The sequence below is a fragment of the Platichthys flesus genome, chromosome 23 (assembly GCF_949316205.1).
Source record: "Platichthys flesus chromosome 23, fPlaFle2.1, whole genome shotgun sequence".
Taxonomy (NCBI): Eukaryota; Metazoa; Chordata; class Actinopteri; order Pleuronectiformes; family Pleuronectidae; genus Platichthys; species Platichthys flesus.
In genome coordinates, this window is record NC_084967.1 from 7975123 (window position 1) to 7992238 (window position 17116).

A 17116-nucleotide genomic window follows, 5' to 3' on the forward strand; every position below is an offset into this window, starting at 1 on the left:
CAATAAAAGTCTTCCAGAGAAATTTGGAAACCACAATTTAGTAAGAAATAACAAGAGGGATCTAAATTATTCATTCCTCGGAGAAGTGTTTTTCTGCTTCAATACAGACTACATAAGGGGTAACCATTAAATGATACATTCAAATTTCCAGGACAATGATTTTAAAATCAGTACAAACAAAAAGCCTATATGACATACACTACTTTGTTTAACTTCAAGTGAAATTTCTTTCTTTTTATTAAAGTTTTTATGTATTTAAGATCCGATTATAAACTGCATTGTAAATCTTTCTATTTAAATATATTTTAAGTAACATTTATGGCATATGTACATTTTAGATTTATAAACATATATATCAATACATATATTTCCCGATACTTATTTTTCTATACTTACTTACTCTCATCTGCTGTCATTGATGGTATATTTTGTATTATATCCTTTGCTTTCTTTGATTTTAGAAGACATATAATCATATGCTTCTTCCGCTCTTAAACTTAATAATTTTATCTTTTAAATGATGTACAATCACCCCCCGTATATACAGTTTGAACTAACTCATAGATAATCCTTACAAACTGATAATACATTATTAAAACAGGCTTACCAGTATTCAAGCAGGCACTGCTGGGTCCCTGTTGCAGTGTCAAGCAGTGAACTTGGACTCTTTAATAGACTGATTTTTGGCGGTTACACATGTTAAACTATGCTGGAATCTGACTGCAGCCAATGACAAGTTGGGTCCACAACACAAGTCAGTGACAGGTGAGAGCTCAGCAGCTGTTTCTCCCTCAGCCCTCCCTCTATCTCGTGTTTACACCTGTAACTCCACCCCGGTCCTGCTGGTGGCAGCAGTGCGCCGCAGCGCTCTGCAGCAGTGCCGGGGACATCCGTGACACGAGAGTCTACAGTAAACACAGGGAGCCGCTGCCCAGAGAAACGAGCTGCTGAGCGACAAGCCGAGCTGAAAACGTAAGAAACCCGTTTGTTTTGCTTGATTCATTCAAAGGAGTCTAACTCTGTAACTGTCTCCTGTCTGTTCGTGGAGGGATACTCTGTGCTTTCGCTTTGATAAACCCGGATCTAGCTAAAACTGTCCCCACATATCGTGATGAGCCTTGTCACTCAGTAAGGAAGAGATGCAGGGTGGGGGGGTTGGTACCGAAACTGGCTGATTGTTCCTTTTAAGCATGTGATGTGGCTATTGTGTTGAGAAATAAAGACATGGCGCTCACACCTACGTCACTGCAACAAAACAACACCTCCTCAAACTGAACAGTGTCAATTAAACCAGGGGCACAAATCAGAGCTCATCTGTTGTGAAATGTGAAGGACATTGATAGCGTCTTTTGAACAGCACGTCCTGCTCCCATGCAAAGAAAATCCTCTCATTGTCATTATTGGGTGTGTTTCTTCGAGGTTGCTGCTGAAGGAATGGATGAGATGAAGTGTTACAATCCACCTGTGACTGTGATTATGTATGATACTGTAGATGAAGCCCAGTTTCAATGCAACTCCTTCTGCAAGAAGTGTTATTTCATCAATAACAGCATCTATCCCTTATTGGAAACTTGTTAAAATAGGAATCAGCAACTTTTAGATTTGTCCCTTTTGTCCTAGTAGATGATTAAACACAGAATCATATATGGATCACGTTGTTTGGCATTCAGCAACCTTTTCTGGGTGGTGTCGCAGAAAATAAGGTAATAGAAATGAGGCCACAGATGTTATCATCAGTGTGTCTTTGGCTCCTGGCCATTATAAACAAAGCCAGTCACAGTATAAAGACACAGTGTCCACAGTGGTTTATTTTAAGAAGCAGGCACACTCTGGCAGGTGTACAGGTAATTGCCTGTTCTATGCCAGTGAATCCATCTATTTCTCCTTTTTTTGGATAATGTGGTAAACAAGCCAGTTTTTCATACCACAGAGTTTTCTGGTATAATGAATATCTCTTAAGGCTTATATAACTTGATGAAAAGAAAGGAAGTGGATAGAGGATCAGATTGTTCACAACTTTCAGATACACACAGTGTAAATCTTAATTCAGAACACGAGTTGTTGCATCTTGACTACCTGGTTAGTTGAGTCCTGTGTAAACAGCGCAGCTGAGGCTGAACGTGTTGGTGGGGAGGAGGAATCAGAGGCTGTAGACGTCACAATTGGGCCATTGATACCTGAGGCAGTGCACAACTCAGTGTTCAGTCAAGACAAGTCTATTAATGGTCTTCTTTCACATCCAAAAGCAGGTTCTTACATTTAAATGCAGTGAAATGTAAAATAAATATAGTTCATATGGTTACTGCAAGTTATGGTAAACTTTTAAACAAATGGAATATGCAAGAGACAGCTGGGATTTATAACGGACTACTAAAATGTGTCCATTAATGTTGAATAGAGTTCTTGATGATAAACATTAATACAGTTAACTGACTTAACCCTGATTTCGTCCCTTTGCAGGCACAGCTTTGTTGTTGTTCTAGTGATGTCCTTGTCCCACGTGGCCTAGTGGGACTGTAGCTGCCCCTTCCCCTTATCCTGTCGCTGTTCCCCCCTGAAGACCTCCACCAACTCCACCTCCTTCCTCGTCCTCCACCTCCTCTTCCTCCCTCCAGCCGCCCCCTGTGATGCCTCCCTTGTGCTGTGGCTACCTGTCACAGTACACCAATCATCACCTGGTTGCCTTCCTCCTCACCTTCTTTAGGTAAACCCGGCCCATCCCGTGTCCTGGTTGTACGATTTTGCCCAAGTTGAAGCTGCTGAAGTGTTTATACCCGTGATGATAAGAGTCATGTACTTGGGGTAACGGAAATCCCAGTGTGGACATGATTGTTGAGCTCATCAGTGACCAGTGGGATGTCATTGTTGTCAAAGCAGCGAGAAATAAACTTCACTCTCATGCGGGGAAAAAATAGAGAAATAATTTATTGCATGAAGAAAAGCAACTTATAACTTATGACCTTTGCAAAAATGGCTCATCATGTACACAGTGACCAGGATTCATTGCTTCACTTTATCTTCCTTGGCTTGGATGACATTTTCACCATGGCATCATGAAATGGAAATTTAGCCAGTTGTTATTTTGTTGCCATTTTTGTTTCTTGTTCGCCTGGCAGCCTGGTGACCATACATGTGTTTGCATTTAGTTTTTTAGACTACTTTTAATTTGCTTGCCGCTTGGTTAGCTATTCACAGGAAAGAATTGTTTGAGATTTTCAACAGAAATTTGCAGGAGTTATAAAACATACATTTTTAAACTTCTTGTCAATAGACTGCTGAGCTGTGACAAGAGTGGAGATGTATAGAGGATGCAACATGAACAGGACATTTTAATGCACTGTAGCTAAAGTAGAAACACTGGATGTGAGCTGTCAATTTAGGTGAAAGGTCTTTGGGGGTGCAAGGCTAACTCTGGACAGACATTCCCTAGATAGTACTAAGGGTGTATATTGATTTCTATCATTCAGGATGGCAGCAGTTCACAGCCTGAATGTTAGAAAGTATGACATTTATTATTTTGTGGTTGTGATAAGTTTTCTTTATAAGAAAAGAACATTACAAATACTTGAAATATTGTTAGAAAATACAAATAACCATTTTTTTAAGTGTAGATTAACTGGTTGGACAAAACCTTTTATCAAACCCTGCATGTTGTTTTGAAAAGGAGAATGTGCGGGGATGTTGAACAGAGCAGAGCATGTATCATGTTTATGACCGTCTGGTAAACTTCAAACTTGTGCTTCTTTATTTAGACCCAACTCATGTATAAAAATATATATATATATATATATATATACTGTAGTCAATCATTAATCACTGGTTGTGATCTCATACATCTGTGGCCAGGTCACCATAGTCATGACTCACCTTATCAGGAACAGTGCAACGTACCGTCTAGAAGTTTGGAGCAAACAGTGAACTCAGCAGAGACGCTCTGTTTGCATTGTGTTATTTCCCCCATTTCACACTTCTTATATAATGCTGGACAACAATTCAGTGTTTCCTGTTAATGGATCAAACTGCTGCAACTTTGGAATTGAAATGTCTCCAAATTAAACTTCTGAATATTATGTATATGACCTCGTCCAATCATTTTTAAGGACTTTTAGTAGTGCTAGTAGTATATTGTGGCATATCAGCCATTTTTCTCAACCATTAGCACTTAATTACTCAACGCTTGATAAATGTACAGGAATAATTAAGTATTTGCTTTCCCTTCCTGAAATGTGACATTTTACCTCTTCCTACTTGGATACATTTAGTTAAATATATCAAATAGATTTAGCTTTTTAGTTTCTGACTAACGTGCATTTCTGTCTCTGCAGCTATGTGTTGCTGCATGCATCACGGAAGACATTCAGCAATGTGAAAGTGAGCATCTCGGCCCAGTGGACGCCGTCCACCCAGAATGTCAATGGGTCAACTTTCTCCCCTGGCGAGGTACAGAGCACCGAACAGAACAGCTTGCATTTCAACATAGAACAATATTTCACCAACACATAGTTTAGATGCAATGTTCAATCTCAATGAAAACAAGATGAAAAGCTGTGTAGCGGCGTCTGTGAAAAACTCCCACTAAGATGCTATGCAGGCTCTTTGCTGTGATGCATTCAAAGTTATCCAGGGGTCAAAATACGTTGTGGCGTCGAAATACAAACTTAAAACAAGATGTAACTGTCAAAAGTAAATATCAGAGCTCTACTCCTGTCTTAATATAATATCTATATAATTATCTGCAGCCTAAATAAAATATTCCCACCACAGGTTAAATATTTATTTTGGCTCACACAAGATGATCAGTTCGATTTCGATCCTGTGAGAAGGACCTTAGGGTTTTTGGCTAACATTGCCACTGAGACCGGTTACCAAGATTGAGATATTTATTTGACCTGTTATTCAGTTAATTTTTACTTTTGCTGTAAAAGCTTTTCACTTTCACCTTTGTGATTTTACTACATGCAGTACTGTCGACAGTCCTATTTAAGTCGTGGCCTCTATTGGTCCCTTGATATAATGCATATAACTCAGTATGTTTTCTGTCCCAGACATGGGAGGACAATCATCTGTTTGCAGATGAAAAGCAGGCCACTCTCTTCCTGGGAGCTCTGGACTCCATCTTTCTCTTTTCGTACGCCGTGGTGAGTATGGAACATTGTATTATGTGACAGTGAAATAGATAATGTCAAGGAACATTCCTGTGACATGATTAAACAAACCTGACCTGTAGTCGTCTTTTTTCTTTAAACTGTGTCTTTTTTCTTCCTGTCCACACAGGGTCTGTATTTGAGTGGTGTGATTGGAGACAGAGTAAACCTGCGCTATGTTCTCTGCTTCGGCCTGTGTGGCTCTGCTGCAGTGGTACGTACACATACTAAAGGTTTTATTAGGTCTTATATTATCATGTCACACCGTTAAAAAAAGAAAAAAGCCTCAAACTGATGATATGCATCTTAAAACTAGTCTTAGTCTAAATAAATAGGGTCATGTAAAGTACATAAATGTTGTGGTGTAATTATTAGAGAGTGATTTTCTTTTCCCCAAAAGAGTATGCACATTAAGAAGCGATAGTCTGTATTATTCATCTTCCTGTGAGTGAAATATTGATTTTAGAACAGAAGTCAGTCTGATGAAGATTTAATCCTGGTTTGTTTTACTATGATTCTGTTTGTTCCTGTGTTTGCAGGGATTTGTGTTCGGCACTCTGACAGAGTGGCTCCACATATACAACGTCTACCTGTACTGTGGCCTGTGGATCCTGAACGGGCTGCTGCAGTCCGCCGTCTGGCCGTGTGTGGTGGCCGTCATGGGCAACTGGTTCGGCAAGACGGGGTGGGTGACATTTCTCTGTTTGGAAAACCGTTACCGGCATCTGTCCAGCCAGAGATATTTACCAAAGAGCTTATGACACACACCCACACTCAGACACACACAAGCCCACACTTGCACAAAGACGTCCATTTATTGGTGCTGTTGCCAAAACACAGACGCCATTTAGACTCAGTTTTCCATAGTCAAAGAACTTGCAAACATAATATGCTGAATATACAGAAATAGTAGGAAGTCACTGAGCTATTTTTAATGTAGCATTACACCCTTGTTACCTTGTCTTGTGTTTATTGAAGTTAATTGAACTTTTTTAGATTTTGAGTAGTTTCTTATTTTTACATATTGTATTTTTACACTTTTAAATCTTTATAAAAGGGACAATTAGATATTTTTAACTTTTCCAAAATTTCGTTGTGTTTCGAGAATAAAGTTCTCGAATCTTGAAGTTTTCATTTTATAAAATATAGTACATTTAGTATTTTAAGTGTTTTCAAGAGATGGTATCTAAAGGGTTTTATAATATGCATATCTTTAAATAATTGTACTTCATGATGTTGTTCTCCAGGCGAGGCTTTGTGTTTGGTCTGTGGAGTGCTTGTGCCTCTGTAGGCAACATCCTGGGGGCTTTCTTAGCTTCTAGTGTGCTCAAGTATGGATACGAGGTAACGCATTTACACACACACAAACACACTTTGCTGTTACTTTTTAACATCATATTCTGAGAAGCTAAATGCTAACATGATGCTGTGCGCAGTACGCCTTCCTGGTGACGTCAGTGGTGCAGTTTGCTGGCGGGGTGATTGTGTTCTTCGGCCTTCTGACCTCCCCAAAAGAAGTCGGTAAGAACTGCCGGCAATATGCTAGTAAATGTGTGTATAGATGGATCTCAACCTTATCTAAATGCGGCTTATTTATTCCACATTTTCACAAATGTCTTTTGGAAAATATCTGGATTTCAGTGCATGTCGGAAAGTAGCGTCAGTTTACTTTTAATTGAAGTTTTTCCCACTGAAACCTATTTAAATTTGTGTCACAGTTACACTGGCAAAAGTGCACCTTCTAATATAGAAAAAAGTGTGTTTGTCATAACCTCAAGTCTTTTCTTCGTTTAGCCACTCTCCCCAGCTTGACTATGTGTTTCTGTGTGTGTGTCAGGTTTATGTATGGAATCCGAGACTGGCCTCAGCCCGGTGGAGACGGACACTGACAGCCACAAGCCTCTGATGAGCGACGAGGAGGATGAGGTGGAGGTCTATGGCGCACGACACCAGCCGGCTCAGCAGCTGGATGAGCCCGAAGAAGAGTCCCTTCCAGCTGTTGGCTTCTTCCAGGCCTTCTGTCTACCGGGAGTTTTACCTGTGAGCCCCACAAGTGAAGACTGATTAATTTACAAGAAGCTATCCACAAGTTTGACTCCATGTTGACTCTGTTTCTGTTTGAACTGCAGTATTCGTTGTCTTATGCGTGTCTGAAGCTGGTCAACTACTCCTTCTTCTTCTGGCTCCCTTTCTACCTGAGTAGCAATTTCGGCTGGAAGGAGGCCGAGGCCGACCGCTTGTCTGTGTGGTACGATGTCGGAGGAATCATCGGTAAGTGGCAGACAGCAAATTCTAGTTATCATCCTCTACTTGAATCATTTTAACACATACCATTGATTTTTTTTGATTTCAAAGAAAAAACAGAATTCATGTATTTAATAGATATGAGGCCAGAGCTTTTCTGTTTTGAGCTTTAAAGTAGAAAGGCTCACATATAAGCTGGAAATTAATATGAGCTGAAATGAACAGAGGATTAGTTGATGGAAAAAGACAAATAATCTGCAGCGATATGTCCTTGTCTCCGTGTGTCAGGAGGAACAGTTCAGGGTCTGATCTCTGACTGCATGGGTAAGAGAGCCCCGGTGTTGGCGTTGAGTCTGGCAGTGGCGATGGGAGCCCTGGTGGGATACAGCCGTGAGTACGCACACATTTAATCTGTAAATCAAACGCACTCTTTGGAGACACAGGGTTTGACTGATTAAAATAAAATAACAGCATGGAAATTAATTAATTAGCTTTTATTATGCCTTTTTTTCATAATTGCTGCTTTTCATTATTTCAACACAAGCACTTGTTCAATACATTAGACTTTTTCATGATATCTGCACTCAAGGCTTAAACATATATAATATATCCTGGTTCTCAGTTTACAATTGCGACTCTCTCTCCTCTCAGGTTCACCTAACGACCAGGTGATAAACGCCACACTGTTGGCCTTAACCGGCTTCTTCATTGGCGGCCCATCCAACATCATCAGCTCGGCCATTTCTGCCGACCTGGGGAGACAGGAGGCTCTGAGGGGCAGTCAGCAGGCTCTGGCTACTGTTACTGGTATAGTGGATGGAACCGGAAGTATGGGAGCTGCAGGGGGACAGGTAATCCCAAATACAGGATGTAACACAAGGAGACTTCAGATGATTTTACTTAAGAATCCTCAATGTCTTTTTAAACCTGTTCTTTAATAATGTCTACGCCTCCGCACCAGCCAGTGGCCGGAGGTGTTACGTATTAGCATTGTTCATCCGTCCATCCGTAAATCCATCCCGTTCCTGTTAACGCAATATAAAGTCAGACACACAGCTCTGGGTTCAATCAGAGGCCTTTCCACAGAACGATGTTCATTCTGTTTCTCCTTCGCCTTCTAGTACCTGGTGTCCCTGATCGAGAGCAAGCTGGGCTGGATGTATGTGTTCTACTTCTTCGTCGTCATGGTAAGATCTCCTAAAATTAAAGCAGGCTTTATTCACAAAGGACTTTTTGACAGTTTGCAGAGAACAGGTGCAGTTCTTAGTTGTTAAAAAAAAGAAAACAACTAATAATGCACATTAAGGGGCATTAAAGCTGTCCTGTCGTGTTGCTAGGTTAAGGAAATAAGGACGGGACAAGCTGGTGGTGAAATTTTCTTTTGACCAGAAGGTCACATTTTACTTCACTAGCTGCTAAGACCGAGTCGTCTGAACAGGGCAGTCCTCGAATTGAGACACAACTATAGAATGAAAGACTGCTGAATTCCATTATGCTGCTTCAGAACCCATCTGTGATGTCTTTGTTTCTACGTTCCAGACAGGGGGCAGCATTGTGTTCATCACTCCCTTGCTCCTCAACGAACTGCGAGCCATGTGGAGGGACAGACGAGCGCTGCAACACCAGCTATGAAAACCTCAGTGCCTTCCATCCGCAGCGTTTCGACCATTGGCGCAGACGGCCTGCTCAGAAACGGTTCTGTTTAGGTGAGTTGTGGGATGTGATAGGATGTGGTGGATGAAGTTTCTCACAGTGGTGAACGTGACTGAGACTCACACCCACAACCACCAACACACCGTGTATGTGTGTGCACGTGTGTGTGTGTGTTTGTGCACATGTGAGTTTGAGCAGGCCTAGCGTCGTTGAGCACAACACTTGTTTTTTTTCCACTCTGTAGATAACAAAAATGTAAATGTACAAAGTGTCCAGCTGAGCCAAGCTTTAAAAGGGAACTGACCGTCTGTTTGCGCCAGGCTTTGCTGAGCCGTCACAGAATGTGCTTGTGTATATATTTAATGTTTGAAATGGATTTAATATTTATAATGTACATGCGATGAAGTCATTTGAATTTTAAACCACAAGTTCTTAATTTAAAAACGAGACCCTTCAAGACATGTTTAAGGTCGGTACGGCTTAAAGAATGTGAACAATATTTGTAATGTAGACATTTATTGTCAGATTTTGTAGATATGTATGATATTTAGCTTTTAGTTGAAACAATGAACATTGCACTCTCAAGATTCTCACGGAGACGAGATGGAGTCTTAAAGGTTTTAGTGAACCACTTTTATCTGGGTTTTTAGAAATGTTCACCACATATATTTGATTTCTCCTGTGTACAGTTTTGTTTTATTGGGGTAAATAAGGATGCTGTCAAGATTGGTCACGACGGGGACTGGTTCTCTTTAAAATGTCACTTGTTTCTGTCACTATTTTGATGTATCATAATAAATCATTTTAAACTCGCTGGTCACTATTTCTCACACACACGCACACAGTAACAGACACATTTTACTCTGCACTCAATCTACCATGTTTTTCTTAAAGGGATAGGTCATCCAAAAATGAAAATTCACCTATTGATTGCACTGTCCCTCATTTTTTCTAGTGGTACTGCTCCATTTCTTCTGATTTATCAGCAGCTGGTTGATCATTTACATGTTGATGTTTATCTTCATTACTTGGATACTTCTGACTCACTGGAAGGATGATTCCTTTATTCAAACCAGTAAAAGAGACCAACATTTTCCAACCACTATGGTCATTAGACACAACAGGTAGTTTGCACCTATGCGTGCAGATACATGGATCATCATCTCGACTATTTTTAAGAATGACAAGAGGATGTAATATAATCTGGTACAAGTTACTGATGCCAAACCTTCTAAATGCTCTTAATGCAAAGGAGAAGTAATGAGACTTGAACCTCTAGTGTCTCTGAACTTGAACTTTAAATGTCATGGAAGGTACCTTTTAAATGTGTCTGTTGTGTATATTTTTGTTTGTTGACTTTTCAAGTTTAAACCAATGTAAATGCAACGGTTGTAAATAAACGCAAATTTAATTTTTTGCAATTCATGAACATTTCTTTCACTTTGAATACAATCTTGAATTATATCTAAGATGCAATAATATTACTGCAAGCGACAGAATGACATCAACTTCATTGTTAACATGTGCAATGTTATATCTACACCACCAGGAGGTGCTATAGATTCGGCCCCTTTTAGTCCATCTTCATATACTGTGAAACAAAACTCAACACCAGTATTTTTAAGGCTTATCATTCATTAACATTTAATTATTCTCAGCACACTATGTGATCAACATTGTAAAAAAGGTAGCAGTGCACCAACAACTCAACAGATTCCATACAAATATCTATTAAAAACGAAAAGGATATGATTCTGATCCCATGCATATACACTTCTTACACGTTGCAAGGATACACAAAATCGGTATTAAATTACAATATCATTATTACAAATCGTTTACAAAGATTATCATACATTCATGCATATACAAAAGTAATAGAGAACACTACATTTGTGATATAGCTGCGACAGTTAAATTAGGAAAGCAGAGTTTGCTTGGGCACTAACAGACCTGTTTTGAAACCGTCATTATAATTTATTTCCTGCCAATGGACTTAAAAATTTGAGCGTGAATGGTCCAGTGGGAGGAAAACGTCTTTTTCGTCAAGAAAATCTGTGCCTCAGTTTCTCAATGAGGATTTGTGTGTTCTTCTTTTAAAGATTACTTAAAAAATATATTTCTCTTGTCAACAATGTTTTAAGTAGTGCAAAGATGTAGTTTCAGAAATAACACAATTAGTTAACAATAGCAACAAAAAAAAAGGGAATTTGTAATTAGTTCCCTGAACAAAAACAAAAGATAGAAACCCAAAATAAGTTAATAAAGACATTGAAAGTTTTGTCTTTAACACGCTGAGAGGATAGTTGCACACGAAACAACACGGTCTCACACTCACACACATAGATAAATTAACAAAAACAACAAGTAATCCTGGTGAACTATTTTAAACAGCCACGTGTGCTCTGTTTAAATCTGGGAGGAAACAGCCGAGTAGAGCCGTGAAAAAAAGCCAACGTTGTGTTAACATGATTATGAGCGGCTGCTTTGTAGACAATACTTAGCAGAGACTGAGGCGGTTGGTTTATGAAAGAGGGACTGTGTGACTTTTTGAGGGGGGGGGGCGGCAGACAAAAGCTAAATCACAGGCCTCTTGTGTGGAGGGAGAAATGCTTTTGCTTCCAGGATCTGTTGTGTTCCCCTGAAGTATCTCGCTTTAGAGAAGCTTTTTATTCCGTGCCCTCGTTCCCACAAACACTAAACTCCTCTGCTCTGTCTGTTTCTGCGAAGCTGTCAAAGCAGAGAGAGGCAGTGAGAGAGACCAAAACAACAACCCAGCCCCCTCCTCCTAGAGGGACCAGAGTTTCCTCTGCTCGGAGTGCCCCCCCCCCCCCGCTCTGACACACTGACTCTTTTACCTTGTGTGAAACTCTACACTTCAGCGCTGAACTCTCCAGCTTTTAACCACAACTGATTCGTGGCTTTATTTCCTGCCTAAAAACACAAACGACCTGAGCATTGTTCTTTTTTAGTTTTTGAGTAACTGGATGATGAGGTAGTGAGATTTGATTAATTCAGGTTATGGCTTTTTATTCTAATGCAAACTAAATTATTGAAGGTAAGGAGAGAAAATAGGCACATCCAGTTTGAGTCAACTTAAAGTTACGGATCCCATGAACATAGTAAACCAGATATAAGAACAGAATTTTTTTCCTTTCTTTGTGCGCTTTCACTTGATAGTTGAATATTTGGAGATGTGACCTTCTCTGACCCATTGCCAATCACTCAAACCATAAGCAACTTGTTTCACTGATGTGTTCCTAATTGAATGGCACAGCAATTTTCTCTTTGGTTAAACTGCCTCAGCTGCCACAATTTTTACTACTGGTGAAAACCCGAAGATAAGAAAAACACACCGACACATTCGTACACAAACACGTATATGCACACAGACACGATAAAAACCCTTAAAAACTGCACAGCGATACAACATGTGATGCAGCTCTTCTGAACATTTAAACGTACAGACAAAAGTTTTGATTCCTTTTGAGCTGCAACACAGTGAGATAAATCTAACCGAGTGGGAAAATGCTACATCGTTAGAAGCATAGCTGAAAATAAAAAAACATACAACCAAATAAGGTATATTCTGGTGTGTTGCCAAAATATAAACCTTTACAACCCGACAAAGCAAAAAGGGAATAGTTTGCAATTTGTATATTTTTTGCTATGTTGTGATGGTGTTAAATATTACGGGCAATACGGTGAGTAATGTATGAGCCATGAGGAATTATAGTCTTTAATTTGGGGGAAATGGCACAGGTTTCAAAAGACAACTTATCTGATTTCGCTTTTCACATTATCCTTTTATTTTTATTTTTTTTACTTTATTTAGTTGATGAACTAACATCGTGAAATGATAAATAAATAGTAACATATGGAACACTGCTATTATTACTCAGAATTTGAAGTCATTATCCTACAGGGTGTGGCTGCATTACCTCATCGCCAAACCTCAACAGTTGACCTTTAACCTGGCGCTAATCGCAGACACGCAGCTGAATTTTGAACCCTGTGTGAGGTTTTGTATCCGAGCGATCAGGGAAGGGCCGCGGGATGAGACTTAAAGCTGTGTGCCATGTGAGGCCAAGAATAGTCACTCATATAATCGAAACCTCTAATGACTTTCAGCAAGAGGGAGACAAAAAGGTCAAGGGTTGAGGTCAAATACTATCAGAGGCACGTTCAGAGGAAACTAAACCTCCAGGAACTAAAGCCGGTTTTTCTGTTGTTTCCTGAAAGAGTGCATTCAAAAAGATTTCACAGTATAGTCAGCTAAGGAAAACAGTATATAGAATATATACAGTATATATACAGTATATATATATATAATTTATAATTATCTACAAAAACTGTAGAATCCAAGCTTGATTAACTACAAAAACTGTAGCTTCCTTGTGCTGAAAGATTAAAAGGTACGTTGTGTCGGAGGAGTTTTGTAAGCCCATGCTGAATGAGTTTATGGACAGTCAGTTACAATTTGCTACAAGTATACATAAGATATGAGACATATCTATGTGAGGTGACACCTGGAGGGATGGGGACCATTTATCCTCCACCCGGTCTCGTTGTGGTTTTCATAGCCGGGAGGAAGATTTGTAGTGCAGAAGCCTGCTCTTCTTCACCTTGAAGAAATCTGAAGGGAAAAAATAACCCAAAAGTCAAAGAAATCCTACTGACAGATCAATCTAAACCAAAACGGCAGACTATTTGTTGTGTGGACTCACCTGTGATGGCGGACTGTCGACGTTTCCCTCTGCAGCACCTCTTGGTGCTCAACTCCAAGTACTCATCCCCAGACCCAGACGAGCTGCTTGACGTCGGGGACGAGGACAATGTCCGCTTCATCCCCTTCTTTGCCTCAGCCCCGGGCCCGACCACCGGCCTAATCATGCAGCTGTGGTAAAATGCTGGGACATCCTGGCACTTGAGCTCCTCCCATTCAATGTTGGAGCCCTCTCCAGGCACGTCAGCCTGGAAATTGAAGTTCCACCGCTTGTTGGCCATCTCCATGCTCATGCAGAGCAGCCTCTGGAAGTCCTGCTGCAGCTGCTGGTGGTCCAAAGGCCCAAAGAGATTCCTCCTCACGGGCCCCACCTTCATCTTCAGGGCCTCGATGCCCCCTTGACAGGAGAGCGCCGAGTCAGACGCCGTAGGTGATCCTGTGGTTGATTTTGATGGAGAGGCCATTGCCATGTCCCTATCAGAGAACAAACACAGACACACAAAGAGTTAAAGGAAGGCCAGAGGTCAAGTGCTTGATTTGTCAGCCCTGCAGAGGTTCAATGAGGTGTGATGTGCGGTTTTACTAAAACCCACACACACCTCAGCTATTAAAAGCTCAAACCCCCAACATGCTGTACGCCTGCTTGGGTGTGTTTTATATGATCAAATCCATGTGTGCTCTAACCTGCTGAGTAATTACTGCAGTGACGGATAACTAAACCAACACCAAATAAATCTCCTGCAACATTCACAGCCGCGACGCCTCCACTTCAACCTGATCATCCACCTGCTCTGGTGTTTGAGGGGGAAAGGTCGACAGTAAAGGTCAGAAGGTCTCATGGAGAAAAGGCTTGTGTGCACCACTTGTGAGGAATGTTTTCTGCATTCCCCATCTGACACATTTCATTAGAGTAAAACTGTTGAATACTAACCTGGACTGATCATTGGCTTTCTACCTGGACTGTAGATTGTATCACTTCCAATCTAGATGATTTATTTTACATGGCGGTGTATAATAACCACACGCCTGGTGTCAATGATCCTCTTGTCTGACTCCCTGCAGACAGGCTGCTCAATGCTTTATCAGATGTGTGACGGCAGTAAAAGCTAATTATGTATCTAATGGGAATGTAACTACTGAATTGAGATATGTAGCTCTGCTGCTGAATACTATACTAAACGAGTCCTCTTTCAAAGACTGGATGACCAAGCCTGGGGGCCCAGACCATAAGGGGACCCTCAGCAAATGCAATTTGGGTTGGTAATAGACATCAGACACAGACACAGAACTCTATCAAAAAGGCCTTAAGATGATTTTATCTTGTCATGTGCCTTTGTCTCTATGTTCAAATATAGCAATAGTACCTCCATTACCAGGGCCTGACCAATTTATCGGCTAGCTTATCTTTTTCTGTTTTTCCGTTTGCTCATTAAGTGGCCCACGTTTGTGCAGCCATGTACTGACTCCTAGTTAAGAGATGAATACAAGTACAACTCATTTTGCATATACACTTAGCTTGGCAATGCATTGGACATTCTGATGTCACACAGACTCAGAACTGGGCAATAATAAAATATCAATACTTACACCAATATCCTTTTTATCAATAGCATGTCAACAAAAAGTCCATATAGCGATATGATGCCTATGCTTGAGGATGTATGGTTAATCGTTTAAACCACAGCCTTCACAGAGTCAAAATAATTACGTGACATTTATCATGATAATTTTCAACCGCTGTGAAATTGTAGTATCTTAATTTTGACCATATCGTCCCAAACTTGGACCCAGGACTGAAACATTTTAATTTTTGTTGGAGGTTGTTAATAGAAGTAAGTAATTTGTAACATTTGCTAAATTTAAAAGGGCTTTGTTGGTTCTTTGCACTTAAAACAATAAAAAAAAGAACAATGGGACTTCAGCACCTTATCAGCCTGAAGACAGAAATGAGAGGCCGTGTTTTAAAAACACCAGAGGGTTCGAGGGTGGAGGTGTCAATGTTGCGCAAGTGACACACAGAGAATACATCGCTGAGAAAAGCACTTTCTCAAGTCCTATAGGTTTTATTTATCTGTCTGTCCATATAAACTGTTTGTCACAGTGTCAGGTCGATTTAAACCGCATCACTCCACTTTGATCGGCTCGGTTTCATTCACAGCGGAATGATTATGAATACAAAAATAATAGGAAAAGACATAAAAGTGTGTAGTTGCTGCCTTTGACCGACAGGGCTGCCCCAGTCTGTCAGTGAAAGTTGTTTGCGTCGAGAAAATGAAGTGGGCGCGGTTTTCAGATCAGGTTTCCCCGCGGTGTACCCGGGAAATAAAAAAAAACGCACACTACCTCCAACTTTTCACGCAAACTAATCCCTACAACACAGCGGTTACAAATTCGCCATTTATCAACGCAAAATCCAAACACGCAACCGGGCAACGCAACGCGGAACGACACCGGGAAGTGATACCACAGAGTTTGTAGGAGCGAGGGAAGATGCGGAGAGAAGACGCTGGTGACGCAGTTCCACTACGAGAATGTGGGTCAATGAGATGCGACACACTTACAGCAACTTGTCAAAGCCTCACCCTCGTTTTTAACACGCAGCAAACACACAACAATCCCCTAAAACACTATAAACCACAACTAAACAGTGGCAGCTTGACATTTTCACCAGCACCGACTATTTAAGCGCTTGTTAATGTTTGGAAAAAGCGTGTTAAACTTACGCAGCTATATGTTTATCCGCGAAAAAAAAACACTAACACAAAATGACAAAAAATGTTAGCGTCATAGCTACACAGATACTGAAGTATCTAAACGTTTTAGAGAGTGCGACGTGACTGTGTCAAAAACCATCATCCACAACAACTCTAAACACACGCAACAACCACACAACACTCACTTTGTATAATATTAACAAGTACAAAAAAGTGTTGGCTTAAAATTGAAACCTGTTATTACGTTTTAATGCTTAAATAATGTTGAGAAAAGCGAAGTAAATGCGTCAAGAACGTATCGGCAGCCTTACATTAATCCGCATCACTTGTTAATCTGCAAGAGCTCTTCCAAACACAAAAAGCAATTTAAAAAATGCGTGGAAAAATTACTATAAAAACATGACAACGTTGAATACTGACAATAAAGTAAAGATACAGGTTCAGATAAACGTGTTTCTTACCATCAGCGTCAGTAGCTCAAAGGGTCGAAAATGCGGAGTTTGACGTTAGCTCCGTAAACTGCGCAGTGTCAGAGCAGTGCGAGGTGTGTGTACTCCACGGACCCACGGGAACAAATACTGTCACTCGGAGGCGTGTGTGTGTGTGTGTGGTGTGTGTCTTTAAAGTAGACCCGA

The 17116-nt window shown here is 40.5% G+C and overlaps 2 protein-coding genes across 2 annotated transcripts; one reads left to right on the forward strand and one right to left on the reverse strand.

The window, feature by feature from the left end:
• The first annotated feature begins 845 nt into the window (after nt 1-845).
• slc37a3 (solute carrier family 37 member 3) lies at nt 846-10462 on the forward strand. The gene is made up of 14 exons (XM_062382428.1): nt 846-972; nt 2461-2704; nt 4326-4440; nt 5046-5138; nt 5275-5358; nt 5684-5829; nt 6392-6488; nt 6581-6665; nt 6982-7184; nt 7274-7415; nt 7677-7778; nt 8040-8239; nt 8510-8575; nt 8928-10462. Exons 2-14 carry the CDS (start codon nt 2628-2630, stop codon nt 9018-9020), a joined length of 1503 nt encoding a protein of 500 aa, XP_062238412.1. The 5' UTR covers nt 846-972; nt 2461-2627; the 3' UTR covers nt 9021-10462.
• Nucleotides 10431-17083, reverse strand: cdkn1d (cyclin-dependent kinase inhibitor 1D). The gene is made up of 3 exons (XM_062382431.1): nt 16943-17083; nt 13769-14241; nt 10431-13677 (listed from the first exon to the last, which is right to left on the reverse strand). Exons 2-3 carry the CDS (start codon nt 14235-14237, stop codon nt 13619-13621), a joined length of 528 nt encoding a protein of 175 aa, XP_062238415.1. The 5' UTR covers nt 14238-14241; nt 16943-17083; the 3' UTR covers nt 10431-13618.
• Nucleotides 17084-17116: the final 33 nt, after the last annotated feature.